At 45.3% G+C, this 17,159-nt stretch overlaps 1 protein-coding gene across 6 annotated transcripts in view; it reads right to left on the bottom strand.

Annotated features, from left to right (window-relative positions):
• FBXO36 (F-box protein 36) overlaps positions 1-17,159 on the bottom strand; it is a 107,130-nt gene that overhangs the window by 6,155 nt on the left and 83,816 nt on the right. For 4 of the 6 annotated variants that reach the window (XM_072796584.1, XM_072796585.1, XM_072796587.1 and 1 more), the window contains one exon: positions 1,690-4,425. The exons of the other annotated variants lie outside the window; for them this stretch is intronic. In XM_072796584.1, the coding sequence (XP_072652685.1) occupies positions 4,237-4,425 (189 nt within the window). In that variant the 3' untranslated portion in view covers positions 1,690-4,236. Of the gene's footprint in view, positions 1-1,689; positions 4,426-17,159 lie in introns of those variants that run through there. 6 annotated transcript variants of the gene reach the window in all.

The raw sequence follows: 17,159 nt of genomic DNA, 5'->3' as shown, positions 1-17,159 counted from the left end.
GCGGTGGGGGGATGGGGTAACTGGGTGACGGGCACTGAGGAGGGCACTTGATGGGATGAGGACTGGGTATTATACTATATGTTGGCAAATCGAACTTCAATTAAAAAAATCAAAGAAATTAATTAATTAAAAAAAGAATAAAGATTTTAGGTATAGATCTAAGTCTCAACTTTATACCACTTATTAGTCATAAAACCTTGGGGAAAATGTCCTCTTTGAGAATAACTTCAGCTTTGCAGCCCATACATCCATGTTGTGACTACTTAATACTGCCACTGTCAAGTGAAAATGGCCATAGGTAATACAAAAAATGTGCTCCGATAAAATTTTAATCTTCGGAAACTGGGCTGGTCAAATTAGGCCTATGTCATAGCTTACAGATCTCTGATCTATGAGACAGAAATAATAAATAGTCACTTACCTTCCGGGGTTGCTATAAGAATTAAGTTCGTTACTACCTGTTTCCTGGCACCCGGTACACACTCAATGAATGGAAGCTGCTATTATTATAATTTCTAAGTTTATTCCAACTCAATCTGTGACCATGGACCTATGGCTGGTCTTTCCAGACTTTCCGGATGTGCAGAACAAGTTCACAATTGAAAATTACTTTTCTGGAGATCTACATGGAAGGAACACAGATCTGGGAGGGAAACATGGAGTTCTCTGTGCTCCCGGCCCTGACTGTTCTATGCTCTGAGGACAAAACACTGCTACCCCGGTGTGTGAGTAACCTCATTTCAAAACAATAAATAAAGGGGCACCTGGGTGGCTCAGCAGTTGAGCATCTGCCTTTGGCTAAGGTCATGATCCCAGGGTCCTGGGATCGAGTCCCGCATCAGGCTTCCCGCGGGGAGCCTGCCTCTCCCTCTGCTGGTGTCTCTGCCTCTCTGGGTGTATCTCTCATGAAAAAGCAAATAAAATCTTTTAAAAAAACAAAAACAGTAAATCTGTAAAGCTAAGATAGCAATTCTTCCTTGTAAAATGACCTGATGCATAGCATTATGCTTTTAACCACCAGGACACGTTTTTCTTTAATGTGATGTCTACTTAGGGTTTTTAAAATCCAATTGAAGACATTCATTGTAACTTGAAACCAACTGTTCAGAGTTGAAAAGCCTGGATATTATCCCACAGTGTATTATCTTAACACAAACTGAAGATAAATGTCATCCCACTAAGGCTCAGAGCAAAAAACTACGCTGTGCAAATGTCTTATGTTTTTAGTAAGGTTGTTCTATATTAATCTTTGGCATCTTGGGAGTCAGTTTGGGGTAATGAATGAGGGCTGGTGACCATGTTGGACAGAAGCATCTGGGAAAATAATGATAAGTGGCGGCTAGTGAGTTGTCCATAACCTCCGCTTCCCATTCTTCACTCCAGTCATGGTCTCGATCTGGGATGCCTGGGTGGCTCAGTCGGTTTGGCGTCCGACTCTTGATTTTTGACTCCAGTCGTGTGATCTCGGGGTCATGGGATCAACTTGTCACCCTCCCTTCTCCCCTCCCCCTGCTCTGTGTCTCAAACAAATAAACAAAACCTTAAAAAAAAATAATCCTAATATCAATCCTAAATTCTCGAGTCTACTCAGTGCACCACATTTTGGATTCTGTATAACTGGGATTGAATGCACGTACTACACTAACTTGTTCAGGGAAAAAAAAAAAAAAGCAATAACAGAACTTGATATTAAGTAAAATGTATTTATTTTTTTAGTTTATGAATTTTCACATCTGCTGTTAAGGAGTTGTTCTTACAACCCTACACATATAAATCATCAGAAAATATCAGCATTTTACTATTACAATGGTAAGTGAGAACAAGTAGAAACACTTTTAAGAGACAAGAGGGCAAGATTATAAAGTGCTGTGGCATTTCACTCTGAAATGGTACGTCATACGCGGAGCGGAGTAATTCATCCACATGAGAGCTATCTGTAGAGGCAGGGAGGATCACCATAGCTATCCGTTCCCATCCGACGGGATCTAAGATGAAAAATTCCGCCAGAGAAGGAGGAGCAAAATGTTTCAACAGCTGAAGATAGGAGTCCCCTGCAGGATTTTAGGTTGGTGATATTGTTGTGGATTTTTTACACCCCCCCAAAAAAATTATAATAAGGCACCCAAATTATTTGTGCTCATAATCACTGGAATAATCTAATAATGTGTTATTTTAACTATTATCAGCAATAGTCAACGTATCGATGACTCATTTTTCATGGTTATCTACTGCTAGCATCTATTTTTATGTTATAATATTTTCTGTAGATAACAAGAGTCTTCAAATGGCCACATTTGTGTTTACTAAGTTATGTTGAATCTAGAGAGCCGTGCCTGCCCATAAGCTTTCAGAGTCTCCGTTAGTTGATTAAACATAGGAAATGCTTAAGCTGTTGACATATTTGCATCGATGTCACGAAGGAGCTGTAACTTTATATTTATGTCATTACCTTGCGTAACAAAATGTGCCTACACACAGTGGTTGCCCACCCATGGTATTAATCAGAAGTCGCTGAAGGGTGAAGTCCCAGGACTTTGGGGAGACACGAAGGTGCAGAAACTGTGCAGAAGTGCATGCCTCCCCCCCAGCTGGCCGGTCACCCCATCACCCTGGGTGGGGAATGCAGCCTGGCTCTCTCACCAATTAAACCTTTGCTCTTTGCTTGGACTACATCCAGACACGACTTTGACAGGTTCCTTGTCTGCCAGGAAGCAGACTGAGCTCGATTTCACAGATGTCGCTGGAAATCTATGACTGAGTTTTAAGGGTGTGAATGTGAAGGGGTGGGGGTTAAAAATCTGGTTTGATATTAACACAGATTTAGTAAAAGAAAAAGGAAAGAAAGAAAGAAAAAGAAAGAAAGAAAGAAAGAAAGAAAGAAAGAAAGAAAGAAAGAAAGAAAGAAAAAAAGAAAGAAAGAAAAAAAGAAAGAAAAAGAACCTGCCACTTAAGCCGTGGCTAGAGCCCTTCAGAAGGATTTCAGTGGAGGGAACAGACCATGCAGGAGGCCTTGAGGCATCACAGGAAATTCCTCTGCCCTAGCAGGTGGGGCATCTATTATTTCTTCCAGGCACTAAAGTGCAGGTGGCAGGAGGGAAAAAGAAATGGTAACAGTTAATAAGGGGATGGGCGGCTGACAGCTACCTTTTTCTGTAGCCTAAAAGGAGTCATCAGATTATTTGCTGCCTTGAGTGTCATTGTCTGGGGTCCTTCATCCTCGGGAGAGCACAGTAAGAAAACAATTTATAAATCACCCATCTCAGGGAAGTAGAGCTTCCTCCCCCTAAAACTGTACTGTTTTTAACCCCTTTTCCAAGTTAACAGACTACAAATTGTACTTAGGTTTTTCACTCGGTCACCCACAGCTTGTGATCTTAAAATCCCTGGTTAAACCTTAAAAATCCCTGGTAGCTGGGGACCCCTGGGTGGCTCAGAGGTTGAGTGTCTGCCTTTGGCCCAGGGCCTGATCCCAGATTCCCGGGACCGAGTCCCACTTCGGGGTCCCTACATGGGGCCTGCTTCTCCCTCTGCCTGTGTCTCTGCCTCTCTCTGTGTGTCTCTCATGGATAAATACATAAAATCTTTTAAAAAAATAAGAAAATAAAAGTGGTAGCTGTCCCTAGTCCTTGGGGTGGGGAGGGGTGGGCAGCGTCCCTATAAGGAGAGTTGATAGATTTATCCGACAAGGCGGGGCCCTGGGAGAGAGGCTGTGCGAGCAGGAGGTGGACTTCGCTCCAGTCTCGCCGCGTGGCCGGATCAGAGGTTGTCCACAGGGATGGCAGCTGGCACCGGAGCCCACGGGACAGGGATGCAGGGAAGAGAGCTGGGAAGGCGGCTGGGCCCACCCGACTGGCTCACCGCTTCCTGGGGTGGGGGGTGGGAAGGGGCGGGGGGGGGTGCACTTCAGAGATCCTTTCCAGTGCCTCGAGAAAACCAGGTAGTGAAAAGCTGCTAATGATCATTTATTGTCGCCCTCTGTCCAGCAGAAGCCCCTTTCCGCAGGCGGGTGGGTGTCCCAGGCTTCCTGCCGCCCAGCCCTCTGCTGGGGCCAGGGATCTGACCCCCACTCCGGGGGTGGGATGGGATGGGGGGGCCGGGGTTCAGGCAAGGCCCAGTCGGGTTTTGCTGCACCTGTGTGCAAACCCTGTAGGCTTTTCCGATGGGGGGAGGAGAGTTGGACACAGAAGAAAAAACACAGCCTGGCGCCAAGCCCCCTGCGGGCAGGAACACGCGTCCCTACAGCTGGCTGTTCCTGTGGCTTCCTTGGCCCTGCCTCCTCTTGCGGAGCCGCCGCTGCAGCTGCAGCTTGTTGGTGAAGAACATCTGCCTCCAGCCCATGTCCTCGGCCAGGGCCCTCATGTCCGGGGTGACGGTGTCGCAGGCCGACAGCACGATCTTCTCCCACAGTTTGTCACACGTGCACAGCTGCGGGGGGACCGTGAGACGCGGGTGAGGGCAAGGCCATCTACCCCCGAGCCCCTACCAGTCCCTGCTGCCCCGGAGAAACCAGGTGCGTCCTGCCCCCTCCCCTGCCTCGTGGGGGAAAGGCAGGTGTCCCGGGCCTGAGGGACCCGCAGGACGTCATTCATGCATTAAACCAAGTCCCCAACTGGTTTAAGATGAAAAATGCAAGACAGCTCTACATGGTACATACGCAACACGCGGCTGCTGATTTACATACACGACATCATACTATCCATTTCCAATTAACCACGGAACAGAGGCTATCACGGTGTGTCCATGGGCCTTCCACCCAGTGCGGCAGTCGCTGACACCTGCTAAGCTGGCCTCCCATTTTATTTTATTATTATTATTATTATTTTTAGATTGTATGTATCTATTGGAGAGAGAGGAAATAGAATACGAGCAGGGGGAGAGGCAGAGGGAGAAGCAGGCTCCCCTGTTCCATGCAGGGAGCCTGATGTGAGGCTCGATTGCAGGACCCCAAGATCATGACCTAAGCTGAAGGCAGGTGCTTAACCCACTGAGCCACCCAGGTGCCCCTATTATTTTTTTTTTTTTTTTTAAGGAAGCTCCACGCAGGTCTTGAACTCAAAACCCAGAGATCAAGACCTGGGCTGAGAGCAGCCCAGGTGGCTCAGCGGTTTAGCGCCACCTTCAGCCCAGGGCCTGATCTTGGAGACCCAGGATCCAGTCCCACATCGGGCACCCTGCATGGAGCCTGCTTCTCCCTCTGCCTGTGTCTCTGCCTCTCTCTGTGTGTCTCTCATGAATAAATGAAATATTAAAAAAAAAAAAAAAAGACCTGGACTGAGAGCAAGTGACTTAACCCCCTGTGCCACCCAGGGGCCTCTTGTCTCCGCTGTTAGCCCTCCCTGAAGCCATTTCTCCGTGGGCTGGTCCAGCTGACAGCTTAGTTCACTGCAGGCTGCTTAGTGGCAAGCGGCATCAAAAGGCACAAGTGGCCCTCAAACAAGCAACCAGCACATCTGACCTGCACCCATTCCTGCTGCCAGGGCCCCGTCCGCAGGTTTTGCTCCGAGCCCTATGCACAGGTGATGTCACCATGCACCAGAGTGGCCTCCACGATTCTGTGTATGCGATGGGCCCATCCGGCACATGGCAACGTGGGCCGTGCTCTGGGGGTAAAGTTCTCTGAGATGTTCCTCTGCGGTCTGGGGCTTTAACTGGAGGCCATGAAGTTAAGGACTGATAAGAGCCCTCTGACCCCAGGTCTGCACCAGGCCTGTTTGCCCTCCCTCCCAGTTCAAAGTTGCCACAGGTCGGCTTCCATTTACTCAGGGCTTTCTGGTAGGACATTTCCAGTTGGCACCATTATTTATAGCACCTACCCTCATCTACTGAACCCTTTCAGGGTGCAGATTTCCTGACCCCTTACACAACATGTCCCCAAATCCTTCCTGAAGGTAAATCTTCCATTGTATTTATTTAGTATCACTAACCTCGGCATTCACCATGGCTTTTTGGCATATGCAATGGGAGCATTTAAAGGTGCTTGGGAAAAAAAATGAAAATAAATTTAAAAATAAAGTAAATAAATAAATAAAGGTGCTTGGAGGGGCGTCTGGGTGGCTCTGCTTCTCTCTCTCCCTCTGCTGCTCCTCCTGCTTGTGCTCTCTCAGTCTCTCTCCTGCTCTCTCTCTCAAATAAATAAGTAAATAAATAAAATCTTTAAAAACAAAGAAGAGGGTGCTTGAATATTTGGGGCTCCTGGGTAGCTGAGTCGGTCAGGCACCTGACTCTTGATTTCAGATCAGGTCATGATCTCAGGGTCCTGGGATCGAGCCCCATGATGGGCTCTGTGCTCAGTAGGGAGCCTGCTGGAGATTTTCTCTCTCTCTCACCCTATGCCCCTCCCCCCACCCACTTGTGCTTATTCTCTCTAAAATAAATAAATAAATCTTAAAAAAAAAAAAAGTGGCATGGATATTTGGTGTTACACAGAAGTGAGTCCAGGATATAAAATGTGCTCTATAAAGGGTTCCCCGTGGGCCTCGGTGACACACACTCCCTGGTTCCATCCTTCCTGTGCCAGTTGTGTGCTCTGGGAAGCTAATCACCAACTCGATTTCTTTCTTTCTTTCTTTCTTTCTTTCTTTCTTTCTTTCTTTCTTTCTTTCTTTCTTTTTTCTTTCTTTCTTTCTTTCTTTCTTTCTGATTTATTTATTTGAGAGAGAGAGAGCATGAGCAGGAGGGCAGAGGGAAAGGGAGAGAGAGAGCCTCAAGCAGACTCCCTGCTGAGCAGAGAGCCCCACTCAAGGCTCAATCTCATGACCCTGAGATCAGGACCTGAGCGAAACCAAGAGTCGGTCCACTTAACTGACTGTGCCACGCAGACGCCCCCTATTTCCCTTTTCATCAGTTTCATTCAGCGGTCATTATTCATGAAAATCCAGAAGTGGAAAGACCTAGGCGTGGTGGGCAAGCCATAAGGAGCTCAGAGTTCCTATAAAGCAGTAGTGCAGGCTACACTGGCCTGCTCGTCCCTTCTGCTCAAGCCCCTCCCAGACATGCCCCTGCTGAAAGAACCCCCACAGGGACTTCTCATAAAGAGGCAAAGAGAGATGGCTGGGTGGTTCAGCGGTTGAGCATCTGCCCTTGGCTCGGGTCATGATCCCAGGATCCTGGGATCAAGTCTCACATCGGGCTCCCTGTATGGAGCCTGCTTCTCCCTCTGCCTAGGTTACTGACTCTCTCTGTGGGTCTCTCATGAATAAATAAATAAAATCTTTAAAAATCTTAAAAAAAAAAAAAAAGGAGGCTAAGAAAAGCAAGAAGCCTGTGGACCCCTCAAAGATCAATAACTTATGGAGCATATGTTAAGGGCAAGAAATTTTGTGTTCATTGCCTTATTTATTTATGTCTATTTATTTCATGAATTATTTACTGCCGTAAAATAATCTGAAGCAATCTCCTATGGGATACAATGATGGCAAGTAGGGCACTCAGTCTGTTTACACACAATGTTGCTGAAGAACTCTGGATGCAAGGAAGGCAGATCCTGTCTAGAATAGGCCACGATCCAGGGAGGACAAATCTCTGCTTCCTCCATCACTGAAGGGTCCAGTATTACTTAATCACCTACATCAAGTCAGTGACTGGACCCCCCTCCCGCAGTACAGCCCTTTATTGGGGGGCTCAGTATCAGTCTCTCCTTTACTCCTCTAAATCAGAGGCCAGATTTATCTTGATAGGAGGAGGCTATTGTTGCGGCCACACACAGGCCCCATCCTTGCCACAGGGCATTTTGTTTATGAACCCAGCAAACAGTAGGGTGGCTGAGGAAATAGGCCCACTGACATCCACAGAGCAGAGCATCTTACCCATCTAGTTACTGACAACTTCCTCTGCATTAAGTGCCTTTTGATTAGGAACTTGGGTCACAAAGACCTCTATCCTTTGGCTTATTCCTAGAAGTCCATCCAAATACCTCTTCCCGGGACCCCTGGGTGGCTCAGTGGTTGAGCATCTGCCTTTGGCTCAGGGTGTGATCCTGGAGACCCGGGATCGAGTCCCCCATCAGGCTCCCCGCATGGGGCCTGCTTCTCCCTCTGCCTGTGTCTCTGCCTCTCTCTCTCTCTGTCTCTCATGAATAAATAAATAAAATCTTTAAAACAAACAAATACCTCTTCCCTAGGAATCATTGCTAATCTCCAAATCTGGTTCTTTTCAAGACTAACCATCCAGCCAAAACAGTAGCTTTTGTTCAGTAGAAATCCAAAGGCTGTTTTTCAAAAGCAAAACAGTTTTCTACAAACAAATTCTCGTCTTTACTCTAAAGCACTGGGGCACAAGCTATACCCTTCCCAGAAAGGCAGGCCACAGGTCCCAGCAAGGATCCAGACAGGCCTCAGCCCTGTAGGCTGTGGACACTTGGAGCATCACTGCATCTGCTGGATCATGAGAAGCCAGTGGCACAGCTGCTTACAGCACCATGCGGACCAGTAGCGGGGTCCCACTACCATTGGCAGCTTTAGGGCTACATGGAGAAGCAAACTCAAATTGTGTATGTACCTTGAAAACTAAAAAGGTCCACGAAGAGCTTGGATGCCTTCCTATCATAGGAATTAAATCTACAGCCCTGGATCTTAGGTGATTTGCTGAGAGGGCAGGCCTCTCAGTTTTTGAGCAGCTCATCTCCACCTCCTTGGCATACACATATCTTACACACCTTACATCTAAGGTGTCTGATACCTCTGATACCTCTTGCTCATCAGCATGATGTCATCAATACTGACCAGCATGTAGGAAGGTGACAGGATCAATAGCTCTGTGATGTGAGACCCCACAGCTAGAGAACTACCATAATCCTGATGCGAAATGAAGAAGGTACACTGTCATCCCCATCCGGGGAAAGCCAGTCTATTGTGGTGTTCTTATTGGCAAGTCTAGGAAGACATGAGGAGGCATGCGAGGGGATGGTGGCAAGGGAGAAGGTGAGAGCTGGCCAGACTGTAGATACATCTTGAAGGCGGAGCTCATAAGACTTGCTAATGAATTAGATGAGAAGTAAGAAGAAAGAGATGAACGATGGCCTTGTTGGCTTGAACAGCTGGGTGCATGGTGTTGCCAAGGGCCGAGAAAATAAGACTGGGGGAGAAGCAGAATTGGTAAACAGGTATGTGGTGGAGGGGAATATCAAGAGGCCTGGTTTTGACATGTTAAATCTGAGATGTCTATACTACATGTAGGTGGAAGCGTTGAGTGTGCAATTAGACTTAAAAGTAAGGAGTTCAAGGGGGGCAACCTGGACTGGAAACATATGTTTGAAAATTATCAGTGTGTAAATACTATTTAAAGCCCTGGGATTAGATGCTGTCGTGGAGGTGTGACTGTGGAGAGAGAATGCCCAGGGAGGAGCTCTAGGACATTTTAAGATTAAAGGAGCCAGAAAATAGAAAAGTTTTCATCAAGGGAGACTGAGAATAAGGAAGAAAATCTGGACGGCCATCCAATGTCTCAATGCTGCTGAAAAGAGAGGAATTTAAAACTGGTGGTAGGGTGCCGGGTGGCTCAGTCGGTCGAGTGTCTGCCTTTGGCTCAGGTCATGATCCCAGGCTAACACACACACACACACACTCTCTCTCTCTCTCTCTCACTTCCCTCTCTCTCTCAAATAAATAAATAAAATCTTTTTTAAAAAGCATCCAGTCTTTTAGTATTAAATGTGTTTAAAAGAAAATATTAAAAAAACAGCAAACTGGTGTTTTTTCAAGATTGTGTACAATGGCGACCTTGACAAGAGCCGTTTCAACGGCACAGTGGGGATGAATGCCTGGCTAGAGTGAGTCCAAGAAAGAATAGGAGAAGAGGAAGTGGGTATAGCAAGTAGAGACACTCTTTGGAGGGAATTCTGCTTGACGAGCAGAATGGGTCAAGGCTGATTTTTTAATTTATGTGCCAACGGAAATGATCCAGTAGAGGAGGTAAAAGTAGCGAAAGGGGGAGCTGTGTAAGCAAAGTGGGTGAACAGAGGGGGCTGAAATGCACAGGTGGATGTGTGACCACAGGTAATAACAAGGAGAATTCTTACCTGTACCAGGAAGTTCACAGAGTTGATGGGTAGAGGGATGAGGCATGTAGACCAGGAGAAGGGACAATGGGGCCGTTCTCTGGTCACTGCTGCTACTTCCTCAGTGAAATGAGGAGACACAGTATCAGCTAAGACTGAGGAAGGAGGAGACTTCAGGAGAGAGAAGAGAGTCTAAAATAGACCTCTTGGAGGATAAAGGAGAATAAGAAACTCAGTTTCTTAGACAAAAGGTATTTTATGAGTAGGATGTAGTCATCGGTTCTGAGTCGGTTCTTAATGCCAGACACCTGCTCACAAAATATGGTCCCAAGAAACACAGAGAAGAGGAGGAGCGAAAGGATGAAGGCCTCTTGTTTCTGGTATTGAAGATGTTAAAGCAAGGAATTGTGTTCAAGACAACACACTATTATGATCCTGCCTGTGAATATATGAATCTTGATGTGTGCACTGCTCTATTCTGGGCATCCAGTTTGTCCAGAGCTAGTGGTGCTAAGCAAACATTGCACCTGTTCTCTCATATTTCCCTGTCTCCTGTAGGTAGGTGGGGCTGTAAAATTAGTTCTGGTCAAAGGGCTAGGTGTAGAAGTGCTGTACCAAAACATAGTACGTGCACCTCTTCCCTGCCGCAGTGTCCGAGGAGACCGCACGTTCCAGATGGTGCAGTACAGGATGGTGGCATCTCTAAACCTGAGTCCCTGAGGGACTCCGTGGAGCAGAGCCCCCTACCAAACTGCAATGGGAGGAACTGTAGATGAAAAAACAGCTATTATTGTGTTATTGTTAAGCCTCTGGGGCTTGGGAGCTGTGTGTGATCCCAGGTCATAGTCTAAACTTAGTCTCTACTGAGTTAGTGTGCAAAGCTTTTGAATTTTTCTAATACATATAATTGTAATATATATTAATAATTAAATATTAATTATATAATTATATAATATATAATATTGTTTAATATATAATATATAATATATTTAATATATAATTATATAATATATTAATATATATTTAATATATGATATATAGTATATTTAATATATAATTAATATATAATATATAATTATAATATATATTTACTTATATATAATTATTTATATATAATTATATAATATTTATATATTATATATTATAATATAATATATAATAATATAATAATATATTATTAATTATATATTATATAATTATATACTTACATATATAATTACATAATATTTATATATAATTATATATTATATTATATAATTATAATATATAATTTATATATGATTATATATTATATATTAATATTAATAAGTAATATATATAAAATTGTAATTTAAGGGTGACTACAAGCTTTGAGTCCTTTAAAATATGGATAGGTTCCCCCTTTTTTTTTGGATAGGTCCCCTTTTTAAAAAAGATTTTCTTTATTTATTTGAGAGAGAGAGTGAGAGAAAGAAAGTATGAGCAGAGGGGAGGGGGGAGAAGGAGAGGGAGAAGCAGACTCCTCGATGAGCAGAGAGCCCCATGTGGGACTCGATCCCACGACCCTGAGATCATGGCCTGAGCTGAAGGCAGATGCTTAACCGACTGAACCACCCAGGTGCCCGGGGCCCCTTCTTACAGTGAAACTCACCCAAAATGGAGTTACTTCATGTAATCCTATCAGTTAAATGATAAGCTGGTGTGGGCTTGAGCTCTCTTCTGACATTATCCCTTCTGTTAGTTTAAAATCCATGATTGTTCCTAACTCTGGAAAATGAACTAGGGGTGGTAGAAAGGGAGGTGGGTGGGTGGTGGGGGTGACTGGGTGACAGGCACTGAGTGGGGCACTTGATGGGATGAGCACTGGGTGCTATTCTATATGTTGGCAAATTGAACACCAGTAAAAAATAAATTTATATTAAAAAAATAAATAAATAATAAAAAAATAAAATCCATGATTGTGAACATGGTCATTGGGAATGAGGCACAGGCAAATATATAAAGTTACACGAAAAGAAGAGCTAAGCGATCACTATCCCTACAGATACCATGGCATCAAGGATAACAAACATTTTGAAATAGCCTAGACCAAAAAAATCTGACACGTATCTTGGGGGGGAGGAGGGCCCCACTGTCAGCCTTGCTGCTCATGGATGCTTCCATGTGGCCAGAGGCAGGGAACACTTTCAGTGCAACGGCCTGTCGTTGCGGCACCTGCCTGCTGTATTCCTGTCTTCTGAGGAGACAGGAAAAAAAGAAAAGAAAAGTGTTCCAGTACTTGCTTCCATTTTATAAAAGACCCATCTTTTTATGCTCTTCAGGTACCGAAGCAGACAGGTGACCTAGCAAACACAGTTCACTTGAATCCTAGCCCTACTAGTCCTGGGCATGACGCTTAATTACTCTGAGCCTGTCTCCACATTCAGCCTTGGGCTGGGTCATCGGAGGAGCAGAATGAAGTGATTTCAGCCCAGCAGCTATGCCGCAGAACCTCCCAGGCACAGTACTTGGCTCCAGTGCCCACCGTCGGTGGACTTTATCTGAGCCTGTTTCCTTCTCCATAAAATCAGGACAGGATAGTCCCTACCCGTCCACTTCCCAGGGCTTGGGGATTACACTGAATCACATGCATTCGGTGCTTCGCACACAGTAGGCACTCAATAAATGGTCTGGTTATGATTATGTGGAAACGATACTAAGGTGTTAGTGCCGATCAAGAATAACATGGGTCAAGCATGTGGAATATATATAATGAACAACCCCAAAAGGGCAACAGAACCACTGGCTACCTCACCCATTTCTCAGAAAGAGGCCCCCTACGCAGTGAGCTGCCACTGGGCGGACGGTTCAGGGCCATGGTTGGGAGTCTGGGGAAAATTTTAAGAAGACCCATCCATTCACAGAATGGGGAAATGGGAAGCCAAATACGAGTACAGAGAGAGCAGGGAACCACATATTTACGGACAGTGAATGCGGTGATTAAGTCATTCGTGTTCACAGAATTTAAGGCCAGGGAAAATGTTCCTTCTCTTCTGATCCGTCATTTAGATGAATTTAAGGATCGGAAGTGCCAAGACATCTATCTGCCCTCCATCCAGTCATGCAGACATCTCTTCACTACTTATATCTGCCAAGCATGGAAAATACTAGAGAAGACAGATTCACAATTAAATAATCACAATAGGCCCTGTGCTGATGTTGGAATGATACTAACAAGGCCAAACTTGAGTTGAATTCAGACAAAACCTTGTACCAACTACAATGCTGACCACCCGGGCAACCTGGGTGGCTCAGGGGTTGAGGGTCTGCCTTTGGCCCAGGGCGTGATCCTGGGGTCCCGGGATCGAGTCCCGCGTCGGGCTCCCTGCATGGAGCCTGCTTCTCCCTCCGCCTGTGTCTCTGCCTCTCTCTCTCTCTCTCTCTCTCTGTGTCATGAATAAATAAATAAAATCTTAAAAAAAATAAAAAACAACAACAATGCTCCAGAGCAAGTTCTAGGATGTTCTAACCTTCCAGATCATAGAAACCAAACTGAAGGGAACTGGATCCAGCCATGCGCTCATAGGGCATAGTCTTATCATCCCCGATGGTCCCCTGAGCATCCAGCCCTGGCCAGCGAGAGGTCAGGAGAGCAATTGCCTTCACCCCTTAACCTGTGGGCTTAGACATGGTACAATTAGCACCACACCAAAGGGTTGATGCCCCCAAAGTTTCAGAGAACATAGTAGGTGGGGAAGCCCAACTGCTTCCCTTATCTCTGGGAGGCAGGCCTGAGTGATTACCAAGCATCCCCTCATCCTCCCCCACCACCACACACACACACACACACACACACACACACACACAGATGTTCAAAGGAGCTGGTGCTTGCTCCTGCCCTGGACACAGTCCTGCCCTGCCTGTCACCACCACCATCTCTACCGGTCTCTCATAAGCTGCACCCCGCCCTCAGTACCCGGATCGGAACCCACCCCAGCATTCCACAGCTGTCTGAAGGGGAACCATGTGTGCCCCCGATTCCTGTCCTCTGACCATGGGCCACGATTTCAGTTCATTCTGTCACCCACTCCCCACCCTGCCCGCAGGCCCAGGCAGCCAGGCATTCCCAGGAGCACCACCCAGGGGCCTGGCCCGGGCTCTGCCCTCCTTGTTCCCCTTCATCCTAGCTTCCTTCTGGGGATGGGGGAAACATGTAAGCATGACCTCTATTTCAGGACACCATTACTTCCAGCTTTGAGCAGAAGGCAGCCAGGATTTCTTACTTTTATGCTTCCCTATACTTTTATGCTACTCTAAAAGTACTCTAATAAGGGAAAGGAAGGAATTCCAGGTAGAAATGAATAATATAACAAAGCATAATCACTTAAGATCCTTTCTGCATGTATATCAAAGTCAAAAGTATTACACGTTCACATAATGGTCACTGTGACACAACAACACTGGAATCTTCTGCTATTGACAGCCCCCTGGACATGCTGACATCAGCGCAGTCATTTACTATCTTATCCCATCTTCAACGGTCCTTCAAGATCTAATTTCTCTACTCACATCACAACACACTCTATATATAAGCAACAAGGGAAACTCTTAGAAAATGTCTTAATATTGAAAAATGAAAAGGATCGGCGGATCCTCCTTTCGAAGATGTGAACTCTAACACGAGGGTAGATGACTACCCCGTCACCGGCACCATACGTGTCAAGACATCAGTGTACCTCTTGTAATGAAGACTATGGAAGCAAACTATTGAGATTTGGAGGCAAAGAAAAGGATTCTCAAAAGAGAGCTGAAATGTCCACCACCGTAACTTCATTTGGGACTCATATTTTAGACTGGAAATATTTGCAGTATGTTTTATATCATAAAGTGCTCTACAGAATGCCCCCATCTAGGATGCCCGAGCCCTGGGGCTCTTTGCTTGGTAGATGCCAGGGGAAGAAACACGAGGTATTGCATCCGGACTATGGGTCCAGCTGCTTCGCTCATCGTGGATTTAGCTCCCCCTGGAGGTGGTGCATGAACTTAACACACCTGGTGCTATCTGCAAGTTGAAAGGGATCCTAGGGTTGATCTGGTTAAGACTTCTCCTTTCACAAATGGGGACATTAAGGCTCTGAGAGAATAAGGGTGCTGTCCAAGGCTCCTAGTAGGGAGTGGCTGGTCGAAGAGCGGAACCCAGCTCTCTGTCTCGTCTGATGTAAACACTTCACGATGCCTGTACACAGTGAAGATAGGAAAACACCCCACCCCACTCCACCCCACTCCACCCCACCCCTAATCTTCCAGACTTTGAGAATCTCTTGAAACCTTTTCTCTGTACCATTTTAATATCAAATTCTTGGGCTGGATTCAGAATTGGGTTCCTGTAAACACAGGCAAACACATCAAGGGCACAGATGCTGGGTGCACCTCAGACCTTGCCAACCCCCTACCAGGGTGTGGGCCTGGCATCTCTATTTTCACCTGCTCCCCAGGTGCTTTGCCTACTTGGCCAGACTTGGGAATCACGCTCAGAGGGAGTTTGTAGCTGATCCTGAGTCACAACCAAGATGACTATATTTATACACCAGTCACCATCGTCCTACCCTGTCTGGGCTTCAGCCTTTAATCTAGCTGCAGAGGTTCTTTGTGTCTACTCTGCTGTGGTTTGCAGAAAAAGGTGTGCATTAGGCCTGGTGCCCCCTAGGCCAAGCCAGCAGGCCCCCAGGTAGGTTCCTTCCTGGCAGCATTGCCTGACAGGAGCTTGTAGCAATCCCAGGGCTAGCCCTCAGGATGACTTTCCAGAATACCATGACATAGGATTCACCTTTCAGAGATGTCCTCATATTAGCCAAGCTCCTGGAGGATGCCTCTTTGTTATTCACCATGAGAAATACAACCAGGCTCTCGGGTGCTCATCCATGGGGGCTCTGTGGTTGGATCAGCATGGAATCAGAGCAAGAGCAGATAGCGGGAGTTAAGAGAGGTGGGTTTGAAGCAGGGCATTTCTAGGAAAGGGAACAGCATAAGCAAATGCCAAAGGCTAGATAGGCCAAAGAGATCCTACCTGGAACACAAGAGATGGCCAGAAGAAAAGCCAGCAGAGAATCCTGGACGCAAAGATGGATCAAGAAGAGGAAGGCCTGAAACAGGCCATTTAGATGTGACAATGAAGGGGTTACTGTGAACGAGGCCAGGGATATTAGGGATATTTCTGAGGCATGGACAGAGGGAGAAAGGGAGGTGAGATAGGCTGACAGTAGACTAGTGGCTTCGGAATTCAGGATGTCACAAGACCAGTGAAATTTTTAGAAATCACACAAAACAAAAATTAAGAACCAAAATAAGGTTACTGGGTTTTTAATTTTTCCAAGTAAGGATAATTTGTTACAATGATTATTTCATAAAAGAAGGGACATTTTAACTCTCTCCAAAATAGAGGGAAAGTTTTGTTGCCTAACCTCCAACAAACAATGACCATTTAGGCTGGCTCAGTCGGTGAAGCATGAGACCCTTAACTTCAGGGTTTTGAGTTCAAGCCCCACATTGGCCATGGAGCCCACTATTAAAAAAAAGTCATTTCAATGGAAAAAATTTGGCTTGATAACAAACTCTTTGTATCTCATTTAGTTACTGTCCTCATTTCATCATAGATTATAAAATCTCACTCTGATGATCCTAGTTTGTTGAGGGTGAACTGCCTTGTAAACTGTTTTACATTGTTTTGTTATTTTCCCAAGGAGGAAAGGAAAGAGACAGGCTACAAACAGTCAAGAGTTTTTGAGTTTTGAAGGGTAAGCCTGATTTGAAAAAATTAATGTACTGAGAGGAAAAAACAATTGAAAGAAAGATTTAAAAATAGGAACTAAGTGCAATGTAGTATCCCAGACTGGCTCTTGAAACAGCAAAAGGACATTAGTGGAAAAACTGATGAAATATGAATAAAGTCTGTGGCTTAGTTAATAGTATTATATCAGTATTAATTGCTTAGTTTTGATAAATGTCCCGTTATGTGAGATGTCAGTGTTGGGGGAAGCTGGTGAAGGGTATTCACAAACTGTATTATCTTTGCAACACTTGCAAATCTAAAATTATTTATAAAAGAAAAGGTTTTTAAGGGCACCTGGGTAGCTCAGTCAGTTAAGAGTATAACTCTTGATCTCAGTTCAGGTCTTTTTTTTTTTTTAATTAAAGATTTTATTTATTT

The sequence above is a fragment of the Canis lupus genome, chromosome 24 (genome assembly GCF_048164855.1).
Source record: "Canis lupus baileyi chromosome 24, mCanLup2.hap1, whole genome shotgun sequence".
NCBI classification, from domain to species: domain Eukaryota; kingdom Metazoa; phylum Chordata; class Mammalia; order Carnivora; family Canidae; genus Canis; species Canis lupus.
This window is presented reverse-complemented; position numbering and strand designations above follow the sequence as displayed.